The 26,663-nt window shown below is 35.1% G+C and overlaps 1 protein-coding gene across 6 annotated transcripts; it reads left to right on the top strand.

Moving 5' to 3' along the window:
• The first annotated feature begins 14,229 nt into the window (after positions 1–14,229).
• LOC110695666 lies at positions 14,230–19,000 on the top strand. Of its 6 annotated transcripts, none has more exons than XM_021872893.1 (7): positions 14,230–14,400; positions 14,508–14,566; positions 14,799–14,858; positions 15,228–16,064; positions 16,971–17,070; positions 18,471–18,587; positions 18,725–19,000. In XM_021872893.1, the coding sequence occupies exons 4-7, from the start codon at positions 15,874–15,876 to the stop codon at positions 18,821–18,823; spliced, it is 507 nt and encodes a 168-aa protein (XP_021728585.1). In that variant the 5' UTR covers positions 14,230–14,400; positions 14,508–14,566; positions 14,799–14,858; positions 15,228–15,873; the 3' UTR covers positions 18,824–19,000. The 6 variants fall into 6 exon arrangements, 5 of the variants coding, with proteins under 5 accessions (XP_021728585.1, XP_021728584.1, XP_021728581.1 ...); XM_021872892.1 differs by having other exon boundaries at positions 18,432–18,551; XM_021872889.1 differs by having other exon boundaries at positions 18,432–18,587.
• Positions 19,001–26,663: the final 7,663 nt, after the last annotated feature.

Here is a 26,663-nt window from a genome sequence, read left to right as displayed (position 1 = left end):
TAAAAATGGAGGGATAAGTGGATGTTTTTATCCCTGTTCCTAACCCCATCTAATTCTCATCCCTCTAAACAAACACTACATTTCTTCTATCCCTATATTTTAGTGGATTGCTAAACATCGCCCGCAAATCTCCACATAAAGCCCACAAACTTATATTGAAGTTACAATATTGCCCTTGACCTTAAAAAAAAAACACAACCTCAATAAAAATCAAAGTACGGGGATGTCGAGGCTCGTGGCGGCAAGGTGGTTGGCTCGTGGCGGCAAGGTAGTGGTGGCTCGTGGCGGCAAGGTGGTGGTGGCGACAGGTCCGGCAGCCACGTCCACCGGCGTGGCGTCTGGGCAGGACGCCCAGCCACGGTGAGTGGCGTTTGGGACAGGCGCCAGTCACTGTGGCTGGGCGTCCTGCCCAGACGCCAGGCCGGTGGACGTGGCTGCCGGACCTGGCGCCACCACCAGCCACGGGCCGTCCTGGTCAGGCGCCCCAGCTACCTTAAATTTTTTTTTTTTTTAATTTTTTTTTTTTTTTTTATTTTTTTTTTTGGAAAATCAGAAAATTTTTCTAATTTTTTTTTAATGTGTTTGATTTTTTTTTTTAAATATTTGTTAATTTTATGTGTTATTTTTTATAAGTCTAGTACATATATTTTTTATAAAATCAAATAAAAAACATAAATTTCCACATCCTAAATCAAAACATAAATTTAATAAACATAATTTAAAAAAATAAAAAAAAAAGGCAAAAAAAAAAAAAAATTAAAAAGTAAGGGCGGCGTCCAAACCAGACGCCAGTGCACTGGTGGTGGCGCCTGGCCTGGACGCCAGTGCACTGGTTGAGGCGCCTGGGCTAGACGCCAGTGCACTGGTTGTGGCGTCTGGCCTGGACGCCAGTGCACTGGTTGTGGCGCCTTGCCTGGACGTCCTTGCCATGGTTCCGGCGTCCAAACTAGGCGCCACCTCGTTTTCCGTCGAAGACGACGTATTTCCGGCGACCCTCGCCTCTCCGGCCTCCCTGGGCAACCCAGTACGACTCCACATTTGTTAGATCGAGATTTGTTCACTTTGGGTACGATTTTAGAAATGGGCAAAATTGTCAAACCATGTCTAATTTGTGGGCTTTATGTGGAGATTTGCGGGCGATGTTTAACAAATCCCATATTTTATCCTTGTCCCACCCTTTTTATCCCCCTAAACAAACACCCTCTAAATGTTTGTCACTTTTGTCATTTTGAGTGTCCCTAAATGTTTGTCAAATTTCATATTTTCATAATTATTAAGATATATAAAAAGACTTTTATACCCTCAATTTTTTTTTGTTCTTATATCTTCTTCTTATTTTACTCTAATATTTGCCATAAAAATTGTGCCAACTTTTGACTAATTTAATTTTTTACACTCTTGAATCTCTCAATTTTTATTTCCTATGTACTTTAATTACTTTTGTAATTTGGAATTTCTCTTTCCCATGCACTTTTTATTACTTTATTAGTTGGGAATTTCTTTTTCTCATAAATATTCATTACTCTACATTCTCCACCTTAATTCATGTGAATTTTCATCAAAAGTGACAAATATTTGGGGACGGAAGGGATAGTACAAAACTAACCACACCCGACCCGACTCGATTTAAAATTGACTCGAAAAATATCCGATTCAAATTTCGACTTGCATGGATATAATAAATTATTATGACTCATATTTAAATAGACCTGACCCAACTCGGCCTCATGGAATCCGACCCGAACAATCAAATTGACAACTCCATATAAAACTATACAAGTTACTTCCTCTACTTTTTTATTGCACCATTTTGGATGGACACAAAGTTTATGATAAAAGGAAAAAAATAACAAAATGCCCATGCAATTACAAATACAAAAACTTTTGTATACATTTGTGTACATTACTATTACTGTACACCGAGGTAACTTTTATTGAATTTAGGGTAACTTTTAGTTTTTTTTAGGAAATTTTTACCAATAAAGCATAAATAAATTTTATTTATATCAGGGTAATTTATATATACTAGCTAGCCACATCGTGCGGCAAGCTAACACACACTAAAACACTGAAATATTAATTTGGGGCAATTGTGGTCATTTTTTTTCTTTCTAATTTCGACTGCAAATTTTGATCCTTTAAGGTCATAATGACCCCCTAAACTTTAACCGAACATTTTTTTTTTTTTGCAAAACAATTCGAAATATACAAATCAAGACATTTTCCTTGCACATAAACTGAGACATTTTAAGCATTCTTTTGCTAAAATTGAACCTTAAGGTTGCTAAGGGCTAAAACATCCTCTTAAAACCTTAATCGATCAATTTTTATGACACCTAAATCGAAGAACACATATTATATTTGATAGAATGCTACTCTAAAGAATAAATCGAAAGTCCGTATAGTGGTACCATTTGGAAATAAAAATAAAAATTTGGTACCAAATGGAATAGTCCAAACTATAATGACACCATATAGAAAATCCCAATTAAAAAATAGATATTATATTTGGTAATCATATATTCATGATTATCAAATATAATAACTTTTTTCCAATTTACCAAAGAGAGAAATAAGTAGTCGTTGGTTGTCACCAAACATAATTTTTTTTTTTTTTTTATATTTTTTTTTTGTGAAATATAATCGTTTTTTAAGTTGACATTTTTTTTACTTTAAACACTATATGTTGAGTTTTTAATATATTTCACTTTATATATATATGTTTTTTAATTTAATATTATTTAGGAGTTTTGATTTTTCTTTTCAATTCATTTATCAAATAAATGAGCATTTTTGCATATTGTGATGGTTTTTGACATTAAGCAATGAAAGAATGCCTAGGTACTCACTAGATGAACACTTACAAAATTTGTTGATAATAACGTCTGTTTGAAACGATAACATAAGGATTAATAAGGTATAAAAAAGTTCTTACTTTGTTTTAAAGATATGGAAAAATTGATAAGGTATGAAAAAATTTCTTACTTTGTTTTAAGATATCCACATATTATAATTAAGTAAAAATGGAAAGTAAAAATCCTACTTTGCCCATTCCGTTCAAAACAATCCCACCTTTTTTTGAAATCTGGAAACAATATCACCTTCAACCCCCATGTCCTCAAAATGATCCTTTTAACCTTCAACTTGTTTCGATTTTTATTTTATTTTTCTTTAATTCTTCTTCTCCCACCTCACCTCCTTCATCCATATTACCACCACTCACCCATCCATAACCACCACATGATCACCACCCAAAACCCTAACCACCACTTGATCACGACACCATGTCCAGATGGGGAGGCTTTGCACAACCCTAATTGTCGGTCGAATGTCGAGCATCCGGCTTAATTCAATCACCAAATCAACCTTCTCTTCTTGCTCAAGCACAATGACAGTATTAATTGCAAGTTTCCTTACAATAATTGCACCAGAGAAGTAAGGTGGACCCCATCTATCATGACTCATATTTTTTGGTCGCTGATTTTTTGTTACTTGGGTTAAACTTCTTTGTTCGTGAATGGCGCCGGATTTCTTTTTTATTCTGCATCCGATGTTAGCCTGGCCTTTCTTGTACATGGACTTTTGATGTTGTTCGGGTGATTTCGTGGTTGTTAAGATTCATTTGCGTGGCGCAATTGGTGCTTACAATGCCATGCCCTTGTTGTTAGGTCAAGTAGGTGTGTATTTGGGCATTTTTTGCTTAGTTTGATGTCTACTTAGGCCTTGGTTATGTGGTTTCCTGTTGGTTGTCCTAATGTGTCTGATTAGGTGGTTAAGTCCGACAGGAGGCTGGTCCGGCAAGGGGGAGAGGGGCTTCGATAGGGGAGGGAGGGAAGGGGAAAGGGTTATTAATTAATTTATTTTTATTCTTTTAATTTTTTTACAAATTATATAATAAAAAACCAATTATAAGAACACACGTGACAAGTCACCTTCTAAAACAAGTTACCAATTTCATAAATCGGTAAAGGCTTGTTTTGAGAAAATGAGGGTTAAAGGTAGGGGTGAAAGTAATATGGATAAAATCAAACCGAATTATCAATTTGGATATTTTTTTAAATTTGGTTTGCATTGGATTGAAAATTTAATTTTCGTTTTGGATTCAGTTTTAGGCTTTTCAAAATTGAAAATCGAACCCAAACCGAATTATGCTAGAAATATATGTGTGCAAGCAAATTTAGTTTTAAGCTAGGCCCAAATTTATAGCCCACCAAATACCCAGCCTTAGCATTCCCATATAAATAGAAAATAATAAAACTCTAACTCTTTCAACCCTTCATATCCACCTCTATCTCTCTCACTCAGTATGTCTCTTCCAATCTTTCATCCTCTCATAGTCTCATGGCACATTCTTCATCATCATCTTTTCTCTTCTTGTAAGTTATTTCTCAATTTTCATTTTATTCTTCAACTTCCCTCAACAATATTTCATATGCAACACTTAAAAACAGTGTAATTTGATCTATTTGATTTTCACAATAAAATTGTGATTACAACATACAAGCCCCATGTGAATTGCAACTAGAAGCATAGCATAAATAATTCCATCTATTTGAAATGGAGTACGTTTTTTTTTGGTATTTTTGTCATTTTTTTAATTTTTTTTAATTTTTCAGTAATGTTGAACATAGATCTGAAGTTTTTGATAAGGCAAAGGTAGGAAGAACAATATAGGAAGGACGACATTTGGATATTTTCTTATATAATTTACTTGTCAGGAGTAGTCTTATTAGATTATATTATTATTTAAGGCTTCTAAGAATTAATGTAATAAATTAGATTTTGAGATTGTTTTGTTAATTATCGGATCTTATTTAATTAAAATTATATAATTTGTTCATTTTTCTTTAAAATTTCGCAAACCTTAAAAATTAAGGTCAATAAATTTCGGTTTTTAGATTAGATTTGATTTGATTATTCGAAAATTGATTCAGTTTTTGCTTGGACCGAATTGTAATTTAGTTTGGATTCGGTTTGGAAAATCCAAAACCGAAATAATTCAATCAGTTTGATTTCAATTTGGGCCTTAATTCAAACCGAACACCAAACTTTCACCCCTAATGAAAGATGGGATTGTTTTTAGCAGAAGTGACATAGGTGGGATTATTAGTTCTATGTCCCCTATAATTTCTACCCTAGTTTATATTACTAAGTTGTATCTTTTTACTTTGCGATTCTATACTAATATAATATATAGTCCAACCAACAACTTAGGTCTCTAAATGAAGTCGATGACTTCATTCACCTTGGCTATCACCCGAAGAGGCCATTGAAGGAGGCAAAACCAACCGATAATGTAAGTTTTTCTTAGTTTGATTATTTCTATTAATAAAGTTTATACATGCATGGTTTTTGTATGATTCATATTATTCACAAATATTATATTTTCTTATGTAGTCTGTATAAGCGAGCACATTGGGGGTGTGGGGGGGGGGGGGGGAAGCGCTCAACTAGAAGGAAGCTAAACTGGAATTTAGGTTCAAAGGAAAAATATCTTATGGTGAAATTGTTCTCTATGATATTCATTTTCATGAACCCGGTTCCAACCAATTCAAGATCCAAGCAATGTAAGTATTTTATTTGTGTTGCATAATTTGTAGTCTTATTAATTTCTACAATGCAAATATGAGGTTTAAAATTTGTAGTCTTATATAATACGTAGTTTGTTTCAATAAAATTAAAGTTGTGAATGTTTCATTCAACAAAATCATTTATCAATGTATCAAGTTAATAAGGCCGAGTTTTTTTTTCTTTCATTCATTCCTTTTGTTTCAAGAGTACTTTTTTCTTACTTTTTGACAGACATTATGATAATTGAGCATTGAATTAGTACAACTCTACATCTACGCATTAATTAGTTAAATGTTTATTTAATTCTTTTGAAAGATGTACAAGAGTAATTATAATTTTAATGATTTTTACCATCTGATGTTATGAAAGTAAGATGAATTATAAAAACTGATGAAAAAGATGAAGAAAGTATAATTAAGTGTTGGTCCACAATTTTCAACACATTGAGCACATAAGTATTGTTTTATTATGAACTATAAATATAGTTGTTTTTCTTTATATGAAACAACATGTATAACAAAAATTCGGAAGAAAAAAGTACATCAAAATAATAAAAAAAATACTTAAATAAAGTTAGCGATAGGTCGTAAGAAAATTGGATAGGTTCATCGATCTGACACCAAAAGTAATTTTTGGTTGGTCTAACAAGCAATAGTAGAAATGTGGTGACATATAACATTACAAATGAATTTGATAAAAAATAATTGGGGTTCTTCAAAAAAAAAAAAAAAATAATTGGGTTGATTCGTTGATCTATCTTTAAAAGAAATTAAAGTTTAGTTGATTTAACGCGCAATAGGAGATAGATATGTTATGACATAAAACACTATGAAAAATGTTGGCAAAAAAATAATCAGTTCGATTTGTTGATCTATGATTAGATGAAATATTAGTTTGATTGATATAACATGCAATAGCAAATAAATCGTGACTCAAAACATTACAAAAAAGTTGATAGAAAAACATGGGATTGATTGAACTATTTCTAAAAAGAAAGTAAAATTTGATTAATTTAACATGTGATATCCAAAAACAAAACATGACATAAATATTACAAAATGAAGTTGATAGAAAAAAAAAACAAGGGAAATTCCACTATAGAATTGATGGACTTTTCCCATTGGTACAATATTATCTTTTTGCCTTCTCTGCTTTGCTTAGGCCCTTTTTGGTTCAACATACATTAGTAATGGAAAGGAAGAGAAAGAAGAGAAAGGAAGGAAAATTGATTTTGTTTTCCGATGTTTAATGTAAGGAAATGAAGGGGAAAGAAAGGAAACATCTTTTATTTTTCTCTTTCCTTTGAAATTCCTCCAAGTTTTGGAGGAAAGGAAAGTGAAAATTTTGTAAAGACTCTTTCCTTCCACTTCATTTCCTTTCCTACCAATTCCTATATCATTTATCATACCAAACATGGAAAAATAATAAAACTCACTTCCTTTCTTTTCTTTTCTGGCCAAATTCCATCAACAAAACAAAGCTAGTGTACCAATGGGAAAGTCAAATCTAGAGTGGTACTTATGGGAATATCCAAACAAACAAAAAAAAGCCTTAATCCATTGAGCTATCACTAGAAGAGAGTACTTAATACTGACATAAATCAAATCAGAGTAATTATCAAAGAAGAAATTAACATGCATGAAATAGATAAAACCCCAAACTCTTCATGAACATCATCAATTCACCAACTAGAACAAATGAAAGATGAGATAAGATTAAAAATTAATAGTTAAAAAAAAAAGAAAAAAAGAAGAATATTTGAACAAAGCATGTAGTATAAAATCAACCATATACATAAATAATCCACCACGTTAAATCATCATTTGATTCAAACATGTTATGCAAATATATAACTGAAAAAGAAAATTAAAATTTCATAACAGTTCACTAAGATGCGAATATTGAAGGTTTCAAATTCAAAAAGAGTAAATACAATTGGCGGCGAGTTTTAATCAGGGTTCGCCATAAGTTTTAAAGATGTATAGAATATTCATAAGAGCGAGAGGAATTAAAAAGCTGGATTGAAAAGACTGTGGGAAAGAAGGTGATATATAGAAGAAAAATTTGGACTACTAGAACATTTTGGTAAAATGAGAAATACAATAAATTTGATTGGGTAATTATCATGAGAAAATTATAACATATAATAAATGAAAAATAATACCACCTTTGTATCGTAAATTTTATTAATTTACTCTTGTAAAAATAATACTTTCTTGGTTAAATAAACATCTAATGCTACGGTATAAATTTTACAATCTAATAACTAGTGGCAAACCTAGGTGATACTATTTTATGTTATTATTTTATGTTATTCATTTAATAACATAAAAAATAAATCTTACTTTTACAAGAGTGAGTTAATAAGTGGTGTCATTGACCCCATTATCTTGAATATGGCTCCGCTATTCTAACAACACTAGTGCAATTTGCTATTTATTTAGATAACTTTCAAATAGGATTTGACTAAAATAAAATTTGAAATTAATAATTAATTAAAATTCTATTAGAAGTTAAAATAATTTTAAAAGAATTCAAAAACGTAATTTTCTTAGTCTTGCTAATGAAAAACTCTTGCCTACAATGGGTGAATGGTGTGACATATATGTGACTTAATATAAAATATAATTACGGGTGAATTTAACTTTATCAAGGTGGTATTATTTTTCATTGATTTTATGCCCTGATGGTAATTACCCAATCAAATTTATTATATTTATCATTTAATCGAAATGTACAAATAGTCCAAACATTTCTTCTATGTATCACCATCTCCCTCATATGTCCTTTCTATCCACCTTTTTCATTCCTCCCACTTTTATACATTATCTCTACATCTTTGACACTTATGGCAAGCCTAATAAAAATTCGCCGACAATTATATTTACTCTTTTTGAAAAAATCTTCAATATTCGTATCTTGGTGAACCGTTGTGAAATTTTAATTTTCCTTTTTAATTACCTATTTCACTACAACAAATTGACATTTGTGCCACAAGAAAAATCGTGGCACAAGTTTAAAATTCTCGTGGCTATGCAGTTTAGCCACGGGAATTCTGAAATTTACTCCCGAGGCACAAAAGGCCGTGGCAAGAAATTTGCCACGGGAAAAAGGAAGTCGAGGCAAATATTGGATTTTATGCCATGGGTATTAACGTGGCAAGCAAATTCTTTTTCCACGAATACTAACGAGGCTATAAGAACTAATTTGCCACAAATTCTACCGTGACTAATAAATTTCGTAGCCACAAATATTACCGTTGCTATTATGCTTGTTTGCCACAAATACTACCATGGCAAATAATGTCCATTGCCACAAATACTATCGTGGCTAAACAAGTTGTTTGTCACGAATTTTTATCATGGCTACCAAATTTACTATCGATGATCTTTGTCGTGGGCTCGTGGCATGATCAACATGTGCTAAAAATTTTAAATGATATTTTTCGGTCAAATAAGTCACATTTGGTATTTTTTGAGACCAATATATAAATTTCGTAACACATAATAAATTTGGAGAAATAGATTTTCTAATTGTTGTTTAATATCCATACAATCAAAAATATTTGAAATTAGTATGTTTCATCAGTATTCACATACACACACGAAAATAGGAAAAAAAAACAAAGAGTCATGCCCTTCAATCCTTCTGCTAAAGAAAAATAAAAATATTACATTATATGTAATTTGATAAAAATAATTAGTAGTATATCTTGTGATTTGCATTCTTCTTTTTACCTACAAGAATGAAAAACAAAAAGAATTAGTTATAAAAATTATTATAAAATCCTAATAAACTATAAATTATAAACAATATAACCAACAGATAGAAACCTCTATGCTTTCCTTGCACACTTTCTTTGGAAGTTGATTATATACTTCTATATATGTTTATTTTTACACATAAAGGACCAACATTTTTTGACAGCCAAGGGAAACACTAATTATCATTTAAACTGACTAAGCCCAAGATTACAGCAGGGGTGACACAAGGGGTTTTTTTTTTTCAAACCACACCCTCATGTCATTAAAATCCTTACAAACATGAGTCATTTTGTGAGCTACCACATTACCAGATATGCCAATATGAGAGAAAGAGATAGAAGAACAAAGAGAAGACAAGTGGAGAATGTCAGCTATTAGGATTCCAAAGCTCGATTTTTCCTTCATTTGTGGAGTAGTCTTGGATTGTATAGTCCGCTCTGTAGGGAAACTTCATTTTCTTTCTCAAACTCCCCCACAAGACTAACAAGTCTGAAGATTAGAGCAAGAATTAGCATAATTGGCCTTGAAAAACGGAAGTGGCCTTGCAATTTACTAATACTACTACTGCTATAGGTTGGACTCAGAAAATCATTTGACAGTAAACCAGTCAGATTATTACTCGAAATATTAAGGATATATAATCAGTCCTAGGAGATGTTTGCAAGTGTTCAACAGATGAAGAAGGGTATGATATGAAGTTACTGAAAAGTCAGGTCATTAGGAATACATTGATCATGATTATGTCAAGGTTACACAACATATTATTGTCTAAGTAAATTAACGCAAGAAAACTCTCAAACAAATAACTATAGTTAACTAAATGTGAATTCAGGGAGAAAAACGATAATTCAGAAAGATCGAGCTGTACTTACTTCACTTTTGATGCACCTTCACATCCTGAACCATCATCATTATTTGAAGAACCTCCTGCTCGAAGAAAATCCAGAAGTTGACTAAATTTATGAAGGATTTATGTCTTCGTCAAGTGAAATTACTAGATATATCAAAGATCATTATTATGGAGATAATTAGTTCATTCTTTTGGGTCGTCATTGTCTGTTGCTAGATATGATAAATGATCTTTAAGCTATTCAAATAGTCCAAGCCCAATAAAATGGATCCTATAAAGTCACACACAAGGGTGACGTATTGAACATAAGAAAGAAGCCATTTATTAGGCCTCATGGAGTGGCCGGCCATATGGGATTAAAGAGGGAGTAATTTAGGCTTGGTTTGGACTCTAATTATACATGTGATGTATAAATAGAGGTCTTGCCTAGGGTTTGATATACAACACAATTGGCAGTCAATTGAGAATTGAAGAGCTAGCTGTAATACCCTGTATTTTTATACGTATTTTAATTTAAACTATTATTTTATAAAATATTTAAATAATTCGAAATGAATTATTTATGGTATTGTATTAATTTAAAAAGGTTTATTTTAATTAAAGGTTCATTTTTATTTATTTAATTGCTTTGAAAATATTTTATTTTTTTATTTAGAAACTTTAGGGCATATTATTTTATAAAAGGAAATTCAAACTCAATTGTATTTAAAGAAAGTTAAATGACTAGTTTGAATAGGAGAAGGAATAATTAAGGGTAGAAAGGGAATTTAAGGTTAGGAGGGTTTTGAGAAGGGGTATAAATACCCATTTATGAGCAAGTTAGATCTTGCCCAAGGTGGAAAATACCCAAAGGTAAACTCTCTCTCTCTCTCTCTCTCCTCTTGATTTCTCTCCCTTAATTTTTCCCCCTCCCCTTTATTTTTACACACCCACACCCACACGCACACACAAGGTGGCCGACCGCCACCACCACCTCCCACCGGCCGGCCACCGCTGCAAGCAGCAACAACCCCCTCCCTGTCGTGTGGTGCGGCTTTTATAAAAAAACAAAAAAACTCTTTTTGTTTTAATTTATAATCTAGCCTTAATTCTATTATTATTTTTGGGTTTTGTGATGATTTTTATGATGTTTGATTATGATTATTATGTATATAAATTTCAGATTTGGTTTTTGAATTTAAAATCCCCAAATTGAAAACCTTAGGTTTCTAAATTAATGAATATTGATGGAAATTGATTGGGGTTGGTTGGAATTATTGAAATAGGTGTTTTTAAACATAATTACAACAATTTTACATGTTTTTATAAAGCTGGAATTTTTATATAAAGGTTAGAATTATGTTTCTAGAAAGGATTTTTAATTACCCATTAATTGGGAATAAAAGTAGGGGTTTTATATTAATTTTCAGCTTGTTTTAGAGGGTTTATAAGTGATTTAAAGAGTGTAGATATTGATGGAAATTTATATTGAATAGGTATTAATGTCTCTTTGTAATTTTGGGTTGTAGGAGATTTCCAAGTGAGTGATTTCGTGTAGTCGTGGCGATTTTGAGATCATATTCGAGGTATGTTCGCGTACTCGGTAATTACTTAAGTGTATAGAAGCATGCTAGGCCTTTGTTTAATTAATTCCAAGGTAGTATCATGATAGGTATTGGTTGGAATTGTTGATTGGATTGATGTTGGTGATTAATTTGTGAAGTATGAATTATTTGTGGTGAATTGATGATTGGAATTAATTATGTTGGCATTTTGAATATGAACCACACTTTTATTATTGGCATGATTGAGAGCATGTTTAATTAAACTAATTGTTTAATTTGGTTTGGAATATAAAAAGAGAATTTTATTATGGTTCATATAACTTTTATTGATGCTTTAAGCATGGAAGTTAAGCTATTAAGTGTCCTAGTACACAAGAATAAAATGTATCGCGGTTCCTAAGTGCACTTAAGGTGTTCTAAACACCGAAGGATAGGATTTGCGTTGCTTTATGCGCTTAAGGTGTTATTTAACGCCGAGGTAGTTTAAAAAGGATTCAACATTAAATTTATGTGGTCACTAATTATTAAAGAATTAAATTGGCGTGTTTGATTGCTTGACTGATTTATTATGATTGATTGTATTATGGTTTGAGAGTCATCACTAAGTCTAAAAATATGTAAATCACGTAAAGTGAAAGAGATTACGCACCAAAACTCTTGGAACGTGTATACCTTGAGTATGAACATATAGGGGGAGTTATGCGTCTTTATATTTGACCATAACTTCTACTGGAATTACAGGACGCTGTATTTTTCTTTATTATTATATGCGCAGGACATCCACTCACTTTCATGTGGCATTTGCTTACCCGGTTAGCTTCCGGTGTAGTTTACTTCAATTTATTTAGGGCAGAGATTTGGTGGGAAACCTATTCGATGCGTAATCAAATTAAATAAGAAATTTATTTAGCTATTTATTGGTTGGTCGTGTTGTATGCTTGTAATAGGTGCAACAAGGTAAGTTGTGTGTTGATAGGATGAAAGCATGTTAGTGTGTACTGTTTACGCTTATGTACTCAGCATTGCTGATTGTGTGTTTGTATGTTTGTTTGGCCTTGTCTTTATCTTGGCCCTACGGCGACCCATTTTTAATGGCGAGTAGTGGGGACAAAGTAAAAAAGAAGCTTTTCAGGTGATGAACCATATTCATGATGGACATGAGTGAAGAGCGAGTCATGCTTAGTTTCTATAAGAATATGATGTGGTTTATTGTTTTGATTATCATATATTTTGCTTGTGAGACTAAAACAATGGTTTTTTTAAAATTTGTATTGGGTTGATAAGGGCCTACAATGGTTCCAAGTTGTAGGTTGACTTCGTTTAACTTTGGTTTGACTTTACTTTCGTTTGGTTTGACTTTTTAAGTTAACTTGTTTTGAATGATTTTTGAAGTGAGTCTTCCGTTGTGAGTCTTTGATAATTGCCTTATCCGTTTTCACGGTGGCGGTAATGTCTTAGAATCTCCTAATTCGTATTTTTAAAAGAGTAAAACAGGTATTTCAAAGGAAAGGAATTTCTATGATGTTACACTAGCAACCAAACCCTAAAGCCTCACACATTCACTCTCTTCTCTCCCCTCACGTCTGCACACACCGGTGGTGCGTGTGGTGCATGATGAGTGGCGTTTACGCCACCATTTCACCCTTTTTCACTAGAGAATTCCCCCTTATTTGTCACTAGTTGAACACCCAGTTTCTAGAGATGGCTGGGAGATGGCAAAGAGAGGGCGCGACTCTATTAGCCGCGGGTGCGGCATAGGTGGCCGCGGGCGCGGCGAGCTGGGTTTTGGCAACTACGTACCCACAACAGAGAGGGCGCGGCAGCCTTGCTGGAGAGGCCTCTCCCTCACCCATTTCCTTTGTTTTATCAAGAAACTATATATAGCCTTTAGCTTGAATTTCATGAGAACTTTAGGGACTATCATTCACTATTCCATTGAAAAACATTGTAGAGAGAGAGCATCAACATTCTAGAGAGAGAAAGTAGCTTAACCTTCAAGTTTTCATTGTTGTAATCAAGATATTTTCAAGTTTTCTTCAAGCTATCATCTCTTCAATACAACTAGTCCATGTTTGCTTAATCCTTCAAGTTTAACAATAGTAATCTCTTTATCCCTTATCTTCTATTTGGTTTTATTGCTCTTAATAGTGTTTATTTCCATAAAGATTCTTGCTTTTACTTATTTTATTGCCTTTCCTTTGGTTTTGAATCATGTTTAGTTTTGTTGGGATTGAATACATGTTTAGTGTAGTTGATATGGCTAGTTTCCTTTCTCTACACTACTACAAAAAGAGCATTTTCTCGACGCTGGACCTTCGACGCTAGGCAAGCAGCGTTAACTATTAATTATACTATGCGTATTATCTCGACGCTTTTGCATGTCGAAATTATTTTCGACGTTAAAAAGCGTCGAGAACATAACACGTGCCCCACACGTGACTGCAAGAAACCCTCAATGGTAGAATTTAGGGTAAATGAAACCACCGAACAAGAACACAAACACAAAAACAAAAACCTCTAGTTACAATCCGAACTCTACTCTTCTCTCTTTCAATCCGAATTCTACAAAGACACTTATGGAACCATTGTTTCCAATCTCAGATCTTTGTTTTTCTCGAAGTAATTTCAATGTGAGGAAGATCATTTTGTGAACCAGATTCTTCAAATTGAGGTACATCAATTTCAATTTCAGATCTTTGTCCTTCTTGGATTCAATTTCAATTTTAGGTAAATCAATTTAAAATTCAGATCTTCATCTCTCTTTGAATCAATTTATAGATCTTGATCCAAAATTGTAATCAATGTCGTCCCTCTGAGTGCCGATCGATAATATTAAGGTACAGACCAAATTTGTTTTTAATGTTATATTTTTCAATAATCTAACAGATTATGTTTAGATATGGGTTAGCTTCATGAGTAATTGAGATTTTAGGGTTCTGTTATGTTTCATTTTGTGCTTCTGGTTTAATTCAATTTAGAATATTAGCCTTTTATTTCATGTTTTTAAATGAGCTTGATCGCATTGTTTTCGTCTCACAATTCCATCACACTTCGCATTGATTTTCGTAGGAGCTGCTGTGAGTGCTGACTTTGTTTGGCTCGTTCTCCTTCGTTAGAGAAGCTTTTTAGGTGATTCTTTTTTTGAGTTTGGGTGTTTTTTTGTCTACTTTTTGCCTTTAAAATTTCAGAATTTTTGGAGTTTATTTGCTATTAAACTGAGCTCCGACTGGTCTGTTTTGGTTCGAATTGGTTTATTCTTGCTGTTTGGGTGGGATTTTAATAGAGTTGTTCTGTAATTTTCTGTAGGGATTTCTTGTGTCATTTAGGGTATATTGAGGGTGTTTGAAAATATTATTGCACTTTTTATTCCCGTGTTTCTTGCTGCTACTATTTTCTTATGCGTTCATTTTTCCCTTGTATGTGATTAAATCTTGCTGCTATTGATACTGTTGGAAGCTGTTGCTACCTATGCTTAACGTTGCTACATGCTGCTGCCAGCCTACCACCGCCTATGCTTGATGCTGCTGCCAGCCTGCCACCGCCTATGCTTGATGCTGCTGCCAGCCTGCCACCAGCCTATGCTTGATGCTGCTGCTGCTTCCTCTGCTTAGATGTTGTTGCTTCCTATGCTTACTACTGCTCATGGGGTTTTCTAAGCTAAAAAAAAAGGGGAACATTTTTTGATATTACAGTTTTTTTAAGCGTTCCTTTTTTATTTTTTTATGAGTCGGGTTATTGATGTTTATGTCTATTTTTGTTGTTCCTAACAAATTTCACGTTGCTATTGTAGGCTTATTGGGTTTGAAGTGAGAATTGAAGCCTCTTGGTTATATTTGTGTGTTTTGATTGAAATTCTATTTTTTTTATATCTTTGCGCATTTCAAAACAAAATCATTTGCCATTGTTCTAAATTTTTTATAGAAGATAAGATACATTGTCACTATTCTAATATTTTTGAGAAAATTATCAGGAAAAAAAGAGGGGGTTAAAGATATTGGATCCTACAGTAGCAAGCTTCAATGAGGTGCTCAATAAATTTAAAGAGGAAGTTGGAAATATCAAATCTAATTGCATCCTTGTTTTGGCTGACAAATAACCCTTCTACTACTCTCTGTTGCTTTAATGTTGATATTGGATTTTAGTAATGGCTACACTTTTGAGAGCTTATGCAGGAAATAGGCCAACTTATCCTTGGAGGGTCAAGGATTTAGCTCAAGGGTGTTCCAGCCCTTATTCACTAGGAGAATTATGTTTCTGCTACGCATTTGGAAGACCAGAGGCTCACATTGAATCAAATATTAGTGCCCTTCTCGGCGAGTCTAAAAGTGATCAAATGTACTTTGTTTAGTTGCAGTTGCAGAGTTTTTAAAGCTAATGCACCCCACCCCCTAACTGAAATAATAAATTTGCTTAGATGGGTAATTGATTTTTTGTTTCTTTTTTCGATTTATTGTATTTAATTAAGCTGATACAAATGATGTGCATTATAGTTTGCCAAATTTCCAAAAATTTCCTACTTTGTAGTTTCAGGAATCGATTTAACTATTTGCAAATTATTGTAAATCTTGTAAATTAATGTTTTATTTAGTTTATCTTGTGCAAAATCTGCTATGTCGCTTTCATATAGAGCAATACTTATGTAGAAGAAATGCTCTGAGATTGTATATTTTTGCTCATGCAATGATTTGTTTGAATCACCTATGATTTTTAGGATCAAGTGTATCCATTGCTCGGATTTGGTGTACAGGTTGAGCAAGTATTGTTAGTGTAGTATCTGATATATGCTCATTATTTGACAAGTACTTGTATTTTATTGATGTTGTTAGTTATTATGTGTGGTTATGGTAGATGGGAAAAGGAGTAGGTGACTAGGTGGGGTGTGAGATATGATTAAATTTCCCAAGCCAGAGAGCTTGCCTTTTTGTGAGGGGTGGTGTACTGGTGTGGTACTCCATGTGAGAGGTTACTTATTCTTACTTGTTAATGAATTGTCTTTAATCTCTTTACACTTTAGGTGATTTATTCATGTAATTTCTAAAAAAGAAGAGTGCTTACTATGTGTATAAATTTTGTCTTAGATGACATTGAGCTTTAATATCTTGGTGCTTATATTACGAAATATTCATTCTTAGCTTTTATACACCAATATTCATGATTGAGTTTTTTTTTCTTTCTTTCATATTCTTTATTTTTTTATTTTTATGTATGATTGTGATTTAAAATTTCACTCTGTTGGCTCAGATTTGAGGCTAGAACACTAGCTATTGGTGAAGCCATTAAATTAGGAGCAGCTATAGACTATCTATCTAGAATCGGCATGCAAATGATTCACGATTATGAGGTAGATTATTGTCTTACAATTAATATCTTCTTGTCCAGTCGCTCGTTGATTTCTTATGTTCAGCAGCTATATGATTTTTGGAACTTTAATCTCCAATATTGGTTATTATAATCCAAGTAGTAGTACTAATAGAATTATTACTTAGTTGTAATTGTGTGTATGTTGATTAGATGGGAATGATTTAATGTATGTTAGATATTAGATTAAGATAAAGTAAGATTTGTCTTTTATCTACTTTCATTATTTGAATTAACTTTTAATGCTCTTTTCTTTAATGATCAGTAGCTTTTTCTCATATTAGTGGTCTTGTAGAGATGATAAACTTAATGTTAGTGTTAATTCTTTTAGTTATAAGCTAGATTAAACTTTTTTAAAGTTTGAATCGGATTTGATTTTCTGAGATTGAATATCTACACCTAATTACTAACTAGCTAATTGAGATTTGTTTATGTTTTTTGGTTTGTTCTGGTTAGAATTTATATACAACTATACGAAGGATTGTTCTGGGCAGTTTATATTGATGTCGTAATTATTATCAAGCAATCTAATGAAATGAATATTGTATGTACTTCAATTTTTTTTTTTCTCATATATTGGCCGTAAATCTACATATTAGTTTATGTGCTTTGGCTGCAAAATTTTATTCTAGTAAATTTGTAGTTTTATGTCCTAGTTAGTTCTTGAGACGCTCCTTAAGTCTTTTATAATTTTAAATTTATAAATCAAGTTTTTAATTGACTTAAAGTCTTACTAAATCAAGTTGTGACTAATCTTAGATCTGGTAGTGAAGTTGGGGGTATTGATCAGATTGTTAAATCAGTTTTTACTGTTTTTAACTACTCTTATAGATTATGCTGAATATCTTCTTTAAGTCTTTTTTCATTTTGGTCTTACACAAAAACATACCTATAAAGGACTAAAGCCTGAAGGTACATCTAAAGGTGCTGTGTTCGGAGTCACAGCAGCATGGATAGCGCACACTAACCTGTTGATTTGGGCGAGTTTGCCTTTTTGTTCAGATTTCTATCAGTATTGATTTGGTGTGTCCAATTGTTGGATTGATAATGATAACTATATATGTTTTCTTTTTTATGTTCTTTTTTTTATCAATAACATATGATATGCTACAAACTTACTTGGCCAAAAGAATATTATTGAACCAGCTTTATAGCTTGCTTTAACTTTGGAATATCATGAATGTCATTCTATGTTAGGCAAGCATACACCAATAAGTTAGGTATTTATCTTAGATTGAAATTTTTCTAGATCTTATTATTACTTTGTTAGCAGGGCTGCCATTTTAAGCTTCAGTATAGTTGGAGAACCACTGATAAAGTTCTGTTTTCTTATTTATATACCAGGCATTGATGCATCTGTTCCTCTACCTTGTTTTGGTGCGGGATTCTGAATTGTTTTATGAGTGCGTGAGAGCTTTGAAAGCCTTTGCTTCATTTCATTATAAAGAAACTATTGCTAGAAAGGTGGGTCTAGGCTCACATGCTGCTAGTGGTGTCAAGGTATACGGGGGAGAATGTTCAGGAAGGAATTTTGAGTCGCTTCCTTCCTTCCCTGCTGCAGCTACTTCTATTTGAGGATTACAAGTATAAGGTTGTTGATAATTTTAACCTTTTTTTTATTTTATTTTTTGCATCAGGCATCCTTCAAGGGCAGTTGCTTCCACTCTTCCTTTCTTCCTCCATTTTTCATGAACTTTGCTTTACGCCCTCTTGCAAGTATATTAAGGAGCAGCTAAATTGGAGATTGATTGAAGATTTTTTGAGAGAAATGAGCAGATTTGTTCCACTACAACTAGTCACGAATGAAGTATAAGTTGGAATTATATCTGTTGTAATAGAAATCTCGTTACTGTGAGATATTGTACATATACTATAATATACCTATATGAAATAAAAAAAAAAGTTTGGTCCAATTATTTGGTAAATTTTTTTTTCATTGAAACGCACGTTTTTTTGTTAAATATATTTTAGATATTTTTTTTAATAATATGGACAAGAAAAAATGTCCCTAATGTAGAAAATATAGACGAAAAAACCGTCCCAAAAATATTGAATATCAAATGTTTGAAACTCTAGACACAAAAATCGTCACCAATTTAATGCTTTTAGACAACAAAAAGTGTCGAAAATGTCAATAAAGTGCGCCAATTTCAGCTAATGTCGACGCTTCGTATGTTAATTTGGACATAGATAGTCGTCGAGATTCTCGACGTTTTAAAGCGTCACAAAATATTGTGACATAAAAAGGTGTCGAGATTTGTGACACCAAAGAGTCGCAAATTTCTCGACTCACTTTTTCTCGACGCTTTTATAAAGCGTCGAGAAAAAAATGGCAACGCTTTTCAATGCCGTAAATAATGGAAAAAAGCGTCTCAAAAGGACGGGATTTGTAGTAGTGCTAGCTTAGATTTCTAGCTAGGGAAGGGGGTGAAAATCATAATTGATTGAGTTTATATTAATGATTGATTGGGTTTTGCCTTGAATTGATGATTTTGTGCTTATTGCGTTTGGTGCTATTGTTATGCACCTCTAGCCCAAATATTTGAGTTCTAGATTAGATGCATGAGAATGATCTAGTTTAGGTTTGATCGATTTCATTGACTTACTTTGAGTGATTGCAAGATAATGAATCATTTAGAGTAGAGTTTGTACTGCTTGGCATGAATCCATGATGATTATCATAGTTATCTTAGTAGATCATGATTGGAACCCCTTCTCCCTAGTGTTTTTGATCATATTTCCATTAAAATCTTATCTTTCACCTTTATTTTAGTGGCTCTAGTTTAACTCCTTTATTTGCTTGTTTTAATCACTTCTTAGTAGATAGTTTAATCTTAGATATTCTAAAAAACAAACCAATTTACCCCTTGTTACTTGCAATAGATTGTTTATTTCACCTTGATTGTGCAATACCCCATTTCCTTGTGGTTCGACCCTAGCTTACCACTATCTAGTGTAAACTTGATAGAGTTAGGTTAGGAATATAAATTGTTGATTTGATCTAGGATAGTAGACACGACCTATTGTCCTCCGATCAAATTTTTGGCGCCGTTGCCGGGGAAACGACTTATTTTGCACTCTTATTGTGTTATTATTGGATTTGTTGCTTTTTATTTTGTTCCTTTACTCTCTTGCTAGTCATTGCTAATTATTTGCTTAGCTTTGGTGGATGCAAAGGAGATCTCAAGGACCTCCTACACATTACATTGACCACGAAATCGACCGCACTTTGAGACAAGTCCGTAGACTCTATCAAGAAGAGGGGCGAGGTCTTGGTGCTATTGTTGTTAGTGAGAGTGATTCTTGGTCTTTAAATTCTCAAAGCGAGGAAATGGTGGGACAAGAAGATGATGTTTTGTTTCGTGAGTTTGGGAATCCTGAGGATTATGAGCTCACAGGAGGGATTTTGCCACCTGTCACGGAAACCAACTTTACCATTCATCCTCAATACACTAGAATGGTACAAGCGGAACAATTTTCAGGTTCTCCAAGTGAAGATCCTATTGAGCACCTTGATAAATTTCTTGAGATTTGTGCCATGATTCAAACCAATCAAGTTTCTCAAGAATACATCTGTATGCACTTATTTCGACAATCTCTTTCGGGTAGGGCAAAGAAGTGGCTCAAACAAGTTAAGCCAAATTCTCTTACAACATGGAGAGAGATAGTCAAGGCATTCTTGAAGAGGTTAATTTCCGAAGAAAAGACCGCCGAAATGAGAAGGGAGATTGTATCATTTGAACAAGAAGCAGATGAGATTCTTAGTGAAGCTTGGGAAAGATTCAAAGAGTTGGTACAAGCATGTCCTCACCATGAATACAATCAAAGCTTGCACATGCGATTCTTCTATGATGGATTGGAACCTATGTCTAGAGCTAACTTGGATGCGGTGGCGGGTGGACAATTGATTAAGGTCCCCCAAAATCAAGTTGAAACAACAATTGAAGAGGTAGTGAAGAACTACTCTTGCGGTGGTAGAAGGAGGAATGCACCAAAGAAGGGTGGAAAGTATGAATTGGAGAAGGTTGATCAATTACAACATCAAATTGAGCTTTTGACAAAAGGGCTTGCAAAGTTAAATACGAGTGTCAATAGTGGGGCAAGCTCCTCTCCAGTCAATTCTTTCTCTTGTCAAAATTGTGGTGGAACGAACCACGATACATCTTATTGTGGAGGTTTAAGCCCCGAGCATGTGGCGGCATACAACACAAGACAAGATGGATATAGGGGAAGTGGCGGTGGAGTAGCTTGGAGGCAACCACCACCCGGATTTGCTCACTTACCTCAACAATAATCAACAAGCTCAACAATCGTACAACTCCAATCCTCAATACCAAATCCCACCTCCATTTCAAACCTAAAACCCAAGAGGAAATTACCCAAGAAACAACCAACACAATAATAAAAACCAATACAACAATCAATAACAAGCGGCTCAAAGGAGTTAAGAGCAAGCATCTCAACCCGATTCTACTCAAACCCAAATTCTTCAACAACTTCAAGCCATGAATCAACAAATGCAAGAGGTCAAGGCTCATAACAAGATGGTTGATTCACAACTAGCTCAATTGGCCGAGAGAGTCCCTTTCAACTCACCTTCTACTCTACCCGGACAATCACAAACTAACCCTTCCAACATCATGAAACCCGACTCTTGCAAGGCAATCACGTTGAGATCGGGTACATCCTATGAGGGTCCTAAGGAGGGGGATAGTGAGGAGAAGAGAGTGTGGGTGAAGACAAGGAGGTTGAAGAAGAGAAGGTTGTTGATAAAGAAAGAAGTATAGAGAAGAAGAAGCTTAAACATGAGAATACAACTTCGACTCCTAGTGAAGCTAGGAATCTCGATGGGCCGGTTCCATTTCCCGGTCGACTTGCGGAGAGGAATTTAAATGACAAGTTTGCAAAGTTCCTTAGTGTGATGAAGAATTTGCACACCAACCTTCCCTTTCATCGAAGTTGTCACACAAATGCCTTCATACTCCAAGTTCCTCAAGGATATTCTCACCAACAAGAGGAAGCTCAACGATGAGCTCATCACTCTTCCCCATCAAGTGAGTGCACTTGTTCAACATAAGATGCCCTAGAAGCAAAAAGATCCGAGAAGTTTCACTTTGCCGGTAAAGATTGGGAACATGGAAGCTAGGGGTGCCTTAGCCGATCTTGGGGCGAGTGTTAGTTTGATTCCTCTATCCATTGCTCAAAAGCTTAACATTGAAATGATCCCTACAAGGAAGACTATCCAATTGGCCGACCGTTTGTTGAAATTGCCTTGTGGTGAGCTTGAAGATGTTCCTATTCAAGTTTGACATATTTATGTGCCTTGTGATTTTGTAGTGATGGATATGGAAGAAGATGTTGATACTCCTTTGATTTTTGGCCGTGAAGCTCTTAAGACTTTGGGGGCGGTGATCAATTGCAATAACAACACCATTACATGTGAGGTTGCCGATGAAAAGATTATGTTTGAGTTCTCTTAGTTGCTCAAGACCCCCATTGTTGAAAAATGCTATAGGGTTGTTGTGAATGAGGAGTTGGACGTTTGGGAAGGATTATGATGAAGCCTTAAGATCCAATGGTTGAAGCTCTTACATGCAAGGAAGAGTATCACTCTCAAGAAGCAAAAGAGTTTGTCATGGCCATGGAGGAAACTCAAATGGAGGAAGACCATGAACAACAAGAGGATAAAGAAGAGCTTGAACTAGAGGAGAAAATGGAGGAGAGTTCCAAGCCACCTCCCAAGGTAGAACTCAAACCCCTTCCCCCCTCTTCAAAATATGCTTATCTTGGAAATGAAGGGGAATACCCTATTATTGTCAATGCTACCCATGATGGTCTTGATTTGGAAAAATTGCTTGTTATGTTTAGAAAATATAGAAATGTGATAGGGTATAGCATTGATGATATCAAAGGTATTAGCCCCTCTTTGTGCATGCATCGTATTCATCTTGAGGATGATCAATTCACCTCGATTGAGCCTCAAAGGAGGTTGAACCCCAACCTCCAAGAGGTTGTCAAGAAGGAAATCTTGAAATTGCGTGAAGCGGGCATAATTTATGCTATCTCTGATAGCAAGTGGGTTAGCCCGGTTCACGTGGTTCCAAATAAAGGTGGAATGACCATTGTCAAGGGAGAAGGAGAAGAGGAAATCTCCACCCGGACGGTGACCGGGTGGAGAATGTGTATTGAGTATAGGAAGTTGAACAAAAATACAAAGAAAGACCATTTTCCTCTCCACTTCATGGACCAAATGTTGGAGAGACTCTCTCACCATACTTTCTTTTGTTTCTTGGATGGATATTCCGGATTTTTCCAAATCCCTATCCACCCAAATAACCAAGAGAAAACTACTTTCACATGTCCATATGGAACATTTGTGTACCGAAGAAGCCATTCGGGTTATGCAATGCTCCTTCAACATTCCAACGATGCATGACTTCTATTTTTTCGGAAATTCTTGAAAATGAAATTGAAGTTTTTATGGATGATTTTAGTGTTGGTGGCTCGTCTTTTGACTCTTGCCTTTATAATCTTGAAAAAGTTTTGAAAAGGTGTCAAGAGACGAGTTTGGTTTTAAATTGGGAGAAATGTCACTTTATGGTTGAGGAGGGAATTGTCCTAGGCCAAAAGTGTCAAAGAAGGGCATTGAGGTCGATTCGGCCAAGGTTTCGGTGATTGCGAAGTTGCCCCATCCTACTTCCGTTACGGGAGTAAGAGTTTTTCTTGGGCATGCCGGTTTTTACCGGAGGTTTATCAAAAAATTTCATGAATCACCAAACCCTTGACCGAATTACTCAAGAAAGATGTTGTGTTTAACTTTGATGAGGCTTGTCTTGAGGCATTTCAAAAACTCAAGGAAGCTCTCATTTCCTATCACGTTATGCAAGCTCCGGATTGGAGCTTGCCTTTTGAGCTAATGTGCGATGCGAGTGATTTTGCAGTAGGTGCGGTGCTTGGGCAAAAGAAAGAAGGAAGATCTCATGTCATCTACTATGTAAGTAGAACACTTGATGAAGCTTAAAAGTATTATACAACGACGGAGAAGGAAATGCTTGCGGTTGTGTTTGCCATGGACAAGTTTAGGTCCTATCTTATTTGCTCCAAGGTGATTGTGTACACGGATCACATAGCGGTTCGCTATCTTATGACCAAGAAGGAAGCTAAGCCACGCGTCATCCGTTGGGTTCTTTTGCTTCAAGATTTTGACACGGAGATGAGAGATGAAAAGGGAGCGGAGAACTATGTGGTGGATCATTTTTCTAGGCTTCCTTTTGAGAAGAAAGAGGATGTACCAATCAACGAAGAAGTATGATTTGAAACCCTCATGGCTATGGTTTCAACATCTAGCCCGTGGTATGCGGATATAGCCAATTATCTTACTTGCGGGGTCATTCCCCAGGAGTTTTCTTCTCAACAAAAGAAGAGGTTTTTCAAGGAAGTGAGGAGGTACTTTTGGAATGACCTCTACTTGTTTAAACAGTGTGGAGATGGCCTTTACCGGAAATGTGTTCCGGACCATGAAAGGAGTTCTTGAGCACTGCCACTCGTTTCCATGTGGAGGACATGGGGGAGTTGATAAAACGGTGGCAAAGATTTCTCAATCTCTCCTATGGTGGCCGACGATGAATAAGGATGCTAAAAAGTTTGTTTCAAGATGCGATAAGTGCCAAAGAAGTGGTGGCATAACCAAAAGAGATGAAATGCCTCAACAAAACATTTTGGAGGTTGAGCCTTTTGATGTTTGGGGTGTCGACTTTATGGGGCCTTTCGTCTCTTCATATGGGAATTTATACATCCTGGTAGCAGTGGACTATGTGACTAAGTGGATTGAAGTTATACCCTCCCCTACCAATGATTATAAGTTTGTGCTTAAGCTTCTCAAGAAAGTCATATTTCCGCGGTTTGAGGCTCCTAGGGTGCTAATTAGTGATGGAAGTTCTCATTTCGCCAATAAGCAATTCGAGGCTCTTCTCAAGAGGTATGGAGTTCATCACAAAGTTGGTCTACCCTATCATCCTCAAACTCAAGGGCAAGTGGAGGTGTCAAATAGAGAGATCAAGAACCTTCTTGAAAGGACGGTGAACAAGTCTAGGAAGGATTGGTCCCTCAAGCTTGACAACACACTTTGGGCCTTGCGGACGGCGTACAGGACTCCAATTGGTACAACACCCTATCGGTTGGTCTATGGGAAGGCTTGTCATTTGCCGGTTGAGTTAGAGTATAAAGCTTGGTGGGCAATCAAGGAGCTTAACATGGATATGTCGTTGGTTGGTAAGAAGAGATTGCTTAAGCTCAATGAACTTGAGGAGCTTTGATATGATGCCTACGAGAACTCAAGGCTATACAAGGAGAAAACTAAGAAATGGCACGACCAACATATAAGGAACAAGAGCTTCAAGGTTGGAGACAAAGTGTTGTTGTTCAACTCTTGGCTTCGTTTGTTTCCCGGAAAGCTCATATCCAAATGATCGGGGCCTTTCGTGATTTCAAGGGCTACTCCTTATGGGTCTTTTGAGTTGGAGGCGGGTGACAACAAGTTCATGGTTAATGGTCATCTTTTGAAGCACTACTTTTGCAAGGAAGAAGTTGGTTTGATTGAATGTATGAGGCTTGATCCGATGGATCTTGAGCCACCCTTTGGATGATGATTTCTCATGGTCAAGCTAGTGACCTCGTAAACAAGCGCTTCTCGGGAGGCAATCCGAGTTCTCAACTGTATATTTTCTTTATTTCCTTTATTTAGGCGATTTTGATTGATCTCTTTTAAGTGTTTGTGTCTTATGGTCTTTGGTTGTTATTTTGTAGGTACTTGAATTTTTGAACAATGGTTTTGTGGATTAAGGTTTGAGGATGTTTTCACCTCAAGGGAGTCCTTCTGAAGAGTTAAGATGGAGTTATGAAAGAAGAAAGGGTCGAATTTCTGTTCTGTACAAAGCCCCGGCTGTGTACTACACATCTAGGCAAATTTTGAGGTCAAAGGCCAAATTCTCTTAATTTTTGTGTGTTATAGTCTTGTTTGTGCAATGCACTACCGGACAAACTTTGAGGCCAAAGGATAGATTTTATCTAAAACCAACCGCCTGCTCCAACATGAGCAGGCATCCGGCGACGCCCCTTTGGGTGAAATCGTCGAAGAGAACATCTCCCATTTGGGTGGTACATTATTCTACCAAAACGTACAAACGGCTAAAAACCTGCTGTCCAGGTCAAATTAGTCGTTTGAATATGCAATTGAAATCGAGATACCTCATGTTGTTCCCAAGTGACACAGACGATTCCCGAAATCTCGATCGGAGATGCACGACTTTTGCTCAAAAGCATCACAGCCGGTCTCTCGCCAACCACTTCATGTAAGAAGAATGTAAAGGTTGAGATGCATCCGCATGATGCTCTAAAGTAGCACAAGCGGCTGCTCAAAGGCACTCAGCTGGTTATCAACCCAAGTTAACTATTAAAATTGACTTTGACACAATCGCATGTCACCCAAAGTGGCACAATCGGTAGTTATGGTCTGGATCAGTTAAAATCGGTCCTCACTCAAAGGTACTACAGCCGGTCAAAGGCCGCTTGTTTCCT

This window comes from Chenopodium quinoa, unplaced genomic scaffold, assembly GCF_001683475.1.
Source record: "Chenopodium quinoa cultivar QQ74 unplaced genomic scaffold, ASM168347v1, whole genome shotgun sequence".
NCBI lineage: Eukaryota > Viridiplantae > Streptophyta > Magnoliopsida > Caryophyllales > Amaranthaceae > Chenopodium > Chenopodium quinoa.
Note: the sequence above shows the minus strand (reverse complement) of the source record. Positions and strands in the feature narration are given on the sequence as shown.